The sequence below is a fragment of the Nannobrachium achirus genome, assembly GCF_963921795.1.
Source record: "Nannobrachium achirus genome assembly, chromosome: 9".
Taxonomy (NCBI): Eukaryota; Metazoa; Chordata; class Actinopteri; order Myctophiformes; family Myctophidae; genus Nannobrachium; species Nannobrachium achirus.
In genome coordinates this window covers 6,537,599-6,543,598 of record NC_137818.1, presented here as the reverse complement: position 1 = coordinate 6,543,598, position 6,000 = coordinate 6,537,599, and the positions used below count along the sequence as shown (strand labels likewise).

General features: G+C 43.6%; 1 protein-coding gene across 7 annotated transcripts in view; it reads right to left on the bottom strand.

Moving 5' to 3' along the window:
- Positions 1 to 6,000, bottom strand: part of LOC308291238 (uncharacterized protein) — a 222,159-nt gene that overhangs the window by 194,994 nt on the left and 21,165 nt on the right. For 6 of the 7 annotated variants that reach the window (XM_080733202.1, XM_080733206.1, XM_080733207.1 and 3 more), the window contains exons 5-6: positions 3,507 to 3,812; positions 981 to 1,283 (exon numbers count right to left, since the gene is read on the bottom strand). The exons of the other annotated variant lie outside the window; for it this stretch is intronic. In XM_080733202.1, the coding sequence (XP_080589328.1) occupies positions 981 to 1,283; positions 3,507 to 3,812 (609 nt within the window). The remainder of the gene's footprint in view (positions 1 to 980; positions 1,284 to 3,506; positions 3,813 to 6,000) is intronic. 7 annotated transcript variants of the gene reach the window in all.

Sequence of the window (6,000 nt, the reverse complement as noted above, 5' to 3'; positions counted from 1 at the left end):
ACACACACACACACACACACACACACACACACACACACACACACACACACACACACACACACACACACACACACACACACACACACACACACACACACACACACACAGTCTGTTTTGTGCCCCCACTTAATTACAGTATGTTCACCAATTCATTTCGGTGGGCAGTTAGAGTGGACAGACAGAGAGATGGAAGGACAGATGGACAGAGAGACGCACGCACGCACGCACGCACGCACACGCAAACACACACACACACACACACACACACACACACACACACACACACACACACACACACACACACACACACACACACACACACACACACACACACACACACACACACAGGGGTGTCACAAGGTGGAAAAGTAGGACTGAGTTATTAGGGCCCAAGGTTGAGGGGCCTTCATTATTTTATACTTTAACTATTGAAAAATAGCAGATATACAAGCTCACAGCGCGGCACTCGGTGCCGCGCTGTGAGCTTGTCGATCTACTATTTTTGAAAAGTCGTTAAAATGTGTGCAAAACTTTGACTAAAACTTTTTTTAAAATTTGTAACTCAAATTTTGTGTCTGGGGAAGACATAGAAACATATATTCTTTTTTTCAAAAATAAAAAAAGAGAAAAAAAGAAAAGAAAACTCAGAAGGATTTGAAATATTCAAAGACTTCAAAAATATCAGATCTACAAGCTCACAGCACTAGTTTCAATAGTTAAAGCAATGCGTTCCCAGTCTAAATGGGTTAAAACCCCTCCCCCTATGACGAACATTCATGGGGGGAGTGAATCCTTGTATCCAGGGCCCAGAATTTGGTGCCACACCCCTACACACACACACACACACACACACACACACACACACACACACACACACACACACACACACACACACACACACACACACACACACACACACACACACACACACACTACAGACAGTATAGATTAGTGTCATTGTTGAAGTCATTGTTTGTTACCTGAACAGATCAGCTCCAGACTGGAGGAGGTCCTACTAGACCCCCATACTGCACACTCCCTCACTGAATGTTCAGAACCAACACAGTTATTATTATATCCCATCCACCATGTAGGTTGTTCTGTAGAACCACGTCTCCTCTCTGTAGAAACAGCAGATCCACATCCCAGTTGTCTACACACTACAGATGAAAGCTTCTGGTTCCAGTAATCAGGATGCACTGTTCTCCATTCTCTCCGGCGATTCACCTCCAGTTTACCAGTACAGCGTCTGGCTCCTCCCACCAACCTGACATCATCAGACTCTGTAAACACACAATAGAATAAACAATTAAATAAAGGTTCAAAGAGTTTTATTGTCATTCCATACAAGTACAGAACCAAACGTGTTCCCCAGGTCCTGGTCATGGCAGACTGAAATAAAATAACATAGATGAACTAAACACTACTGTGTGTGTGTGTGTGTGTGTGTGTGTGTGTGTGTGTGTGTGTGTGTGTGTGTGTGTGTGTGTGTGTGTGTGTGTGTGTGTGTGTGTGCGTGCGTGCGTGCGTGCGTGCGTGCGTGCGTGCGTGCGTGCGTGCGTGCGTGCGTGCGTGCGTGCGTGCGTGCGTGCGTGCGTGCGTGCGTGCGTGCGTGCGTGCGTGCGTGCGTGCGTGCGTGCGTGCGTGCGTGCGTGCGTGCGTGCGTGCGTGCGTGCGTGCGTGTTTTGGTGTGAGGAACAAACCACCACACACACAAGGTAAGTTGGGGTCCTCCCTCTGTGCAGCATTGTTTATTCAGGTGTTTTCACCAGAATATAAACCTGGGCTTAATTTATATTTCAGTTTTTCCTACCTGGTTTCCACCGCTGTAGCAGTGTGAACGGTGCGCTCTGCTCTCACCAACGTGGACGGGATTCCCCGGCAGTTGCTTGTAATAATAGGGTTATCTATTGTCACCCAGTGGTTTGTTTCATTTGTTTATTATTTGTATTTGTTGTTTTGGGTTTATTTGTTTGTTTGGTACAACTGGGCACATTGGCAGACAGCAGCTCATTAACCCTGACCAAGTAGAATAGAAACACTTTTATTCTATTTCACTGTGAAGACTGATTTACGCTTTTCTTTACAGGAGCGGTGCTGGGGGAGCAACGCTGGGATCTGGTGACAGCCCCCCCCCCCCCTTCCTTGTGTTTAATGGTTTATTCATTGGTTTATTTTGAGTTTAGTTATTTTGCTTTGCTGTGAATGGGGTTGCCATGTCCTGGGTGGGTCAGCCAACCCAGCTCTCCTTTTCCCCCAGTGCTGTCCTGTATAGTCTCTGTATGCTTATTGGTGCTCACGGCTGTAATTGTGTAATTGTAATTGATTAATTTAACCCTTGGATGCATTCATTCTTATTAATGCCATTGTTTTGATGATGATGATGATGATGATGATGATGATGATGATATTGATGATGATTATATTATGAGATTATATTAATTTAATAATCCCTTTTTTGTACTTTGGTTAAAACTACGTTTCTGCCAATTATTGTAAAACGAACGTGTGTGAGGATTCACTTTAGTAAAAGAGTGTAATAGTTCAATTAGGTTTTCCAAATATGTCCTGGGGTGCAATTCCCCAGGTGGCGTAGTCTGGCAATTAGATTAACCCATTTAGGCCTAGAATTATTGAACGCTTTAACTATTGAAAAATATCAGATATACAAGCTCACAGCGCGGCACCGAGTGCCGCGCTGCGAGCTTGTAGATCTGCTATTTTTGAGGTGGTGCCATAGTTTTGTACTTTTACTGTTTTTCATGTGTCTAGGAGGTTGAAAGTACTTCATTAGACCCCCTGATGTGTGTTTTTTTGAGAAATGATGTATTCTCTTAGAATTTGTTTGTTTTCTCTTGGAGGCTGCCACCTTGTGGTGAAAAGTGTCAGTTAAAAAACACAGATACTAAGTGTGTCACAGTATCAACTCCTCCCCAATTGCCATTCACCCAACACTGTGGGGTGTGGCTATATCAGCTGGGTCACCACCCACCATGCCATCCATGCATACTTAATGAACTGGGGGTGTGGCCACATAAAAACACAATTTTAACTCTTTCTGTATACTTTTTTGGAAAAAATATTCCTCCTAGTATAATCATAATACCTGATAATCATGTTTTAGAGGGGGGGGGGGGGGGGGGGGGGGATCATGGCACCACCTCTTTAAAGTGAACGTTTGTAACTCAAATTTTGCTTTTGGGGGGTCCCTGGAACGGAATACTTTGAGATAGGGGTCTGTGGCCAATTACATATCATTTTGGGGGTCCTTCACATGAAAAAGTTTGAGACATATTGAGACAAACATAGAAACATAGTTTTTTTCAAAAAACCTTCAAAAGACACTTAATCGGGTCAAAATCGGGTAAAAATTCAAATGTTCACGATTTTAAAAAAATAGCAGAGCTACAAGCTCACAGCGCGGTACAGAGTGGAGTGAGACGTTGGATCAGGGTTACTTTGACTGTAAACTACTAATCAAAGCTATAGTGTAGTTTGTGGTTTACCTGAGCAGGTGAGTCCAACAGTCTTGTCAGGTGAGCAGGTGTTTCTAGTTGAGTCTGAGGTTCTACAGTCCAGGAGAACAGACTCACTGCCTTCACACTGGAACTCTTTGGTCCACATGGGAGCCTTCCCTTCTCCATAGAGCGCCCCCTGGAGGACTGAAGGAGCCCCACAGCCAAGCTCCCTACAGGCCACCTCTGCATCCTGCTGGTCAAAGTCACCTTCACACACTGAGAGCCACGACTGATCAGACTTCACCTCCACTCTGCCTAAACACAAACCAGGACCATTCACCAACCTCACTGACTCTGGAGAGAGAGAGAGAGAGAGAGAGAGAGAGAGAGAGAGAGAGAGAGAGAGAGAGAGAGAGAGAGAGAGAGAGATGTGATCAACCAAAAACTCAAGACAGGAAAGATAGAAACACCACAAACTCTTCTCTTAAAAAAATATAATATAAAAGATTTGCAAACATTCATAATTATAAAAAATAGCAGATCTACAAGTTCATAGAGTGTTACCTTGTGGTGCGCTATGAGCTTGTAGATCTGCTATTTTTGACTATCCAAAGTTTAAAATCTAAAATACCACAGATGCTTAACCCTTTCACTGCCAGGTATTAATGAATTAATTCATCCTCCTCTGCCAGGGTTTTTCATTGTTTTGACCTTATTTGGACGTCCCACAGATCACACCATGTGACCAGCATGTGGAATTGTTGGATTTGATCAAACGTGTACAGTTTATACGCCTCGGTGGTGAATGTGTTAATGTGTTACGGAGCCCTGGAAGGTACCAGCTGCAAAATATATTTTCAAAGTGTAGGAATGCTATATATAGTGTAGCAATGCTTTATTAACCTGAATAAACAAAATCCTAAAATGATATAATTAAATCATTCAATCACTTTATTAAAACGTTTTCTTGATATAATAAGAAAATCCTTGTTTCAGGAAAGAAAAGTTTGATGCTATTTAGTTTTATCTTCATATGGGACTGACTTACAGTACAATGAAATCCTTGCTGCACTTCCAGACATGGACAGTGGTTCTCAACCAGTGGTCCGGAGACCACCCGTGGTCCTTGAGGGAGTTCCAGGTGGTCCCCAGCTAAAGAACCAAATGGTAACCAAATGGACCCTTATAAAGATCTTAACTGTAAGGGTAAAATGATATCCATTTGGTTTCTTTTTACGCATACTTCTGTAAGGGTCCATTTGGTTACCAACGCCCCCAGGGACCACTGGTGTGGGGACCACTGGTTGAACTTGAAAAGCACCGGTCTATTCAAAGAAGAATAAAGACCGCGAGTCACCGCGCAATATTCTGCAGAAGAGCGAGTGCATTCAGGGGCGTCACAAGGGGGGGAAAGCAGTGGTGGAAAGTAACTAAGTACATTTACTTAAGTACTGTACTTAAGTACAGTGTTACAGATTAGTATGGTATTATTATAGAGGGAGCGTGTAACAGCACTCTTAACACATGGGCGGCCAAGGTTTATAACATTTATAGCTGTTGCTGGTGCCACCATTGACTTACGTTATGTTTTGATGAGCCCCGCAAGCTTCGTGCGTGTGCACGTGCGTGTCCAGAGAAGATTGAGGAGGTACTCCATTTGTTTACAAACGCTCGCGAAACTCGCGGTAAAAAAATCGCGGTAAATTCGCGGTAAAGTGTCGCCGTGAAAACAATCAGCTCTCTGCCTCCATGGGGCTGTTTTTACCTCATTCTCAGATAAAGCCGTTCTTATGTTTCAAAGTAGAATCTAAAGCCATGTAAAATCCTTCCGTGTGGGGAGAGACAGGGGGCTTCCTGCCCTGGCTGGGTGACGTAATGGATTCAGGGCATGCAAAGGGAAGCTGCGGTCTCGAAAAGTTAACTATTTGTTGACTCGTCCCTCGACGATATAACTTCCTGTGGCAGGGTGACATCTAGTGGCCATAACTCGTCCCTGAACGCGTTTGGCTCCCCAAGTGTTAAGGGTCGCTTAGTATTACAGAGCTAGTCTTATGACTGACGGCCCAGGTCTTCTTGTGCGTCGAATTAACTAGATTTCTATCTAGTCTCTGCTGACGCCCTTGAATCTCTTACGAATCTCTGATTCTCCGAGATAGGCCTGTTGGGTCCCTTTCTATACTTATATACGCCTCGATCACAATCTTACCAAAAGCTTGCGTTGATGCTCACTGAGTAGATTTACTTAAAATCTATAATCTCAATGATGGGGCACGCTGAAGTAAACTTACCAAAAGCTTACGTTTCAGGGCAATTCACTGAGTGATTATATCACACCAGCGGGTAGACGTATAGTGATGGATATAGAACAGCTGTTGATTACTAAAATCTCACTTTCTTTCTTCTCAAACACTTACCTATCAGAACAAATCAGACTTACAGGAAATCCTGTTTATAAGTGCTGATTATGACGCCATACAATTCATGGTGACGTGTTGATCATTGTCATGAAGCCGTGACCAAATACGGTTTCTTTTCTACATAC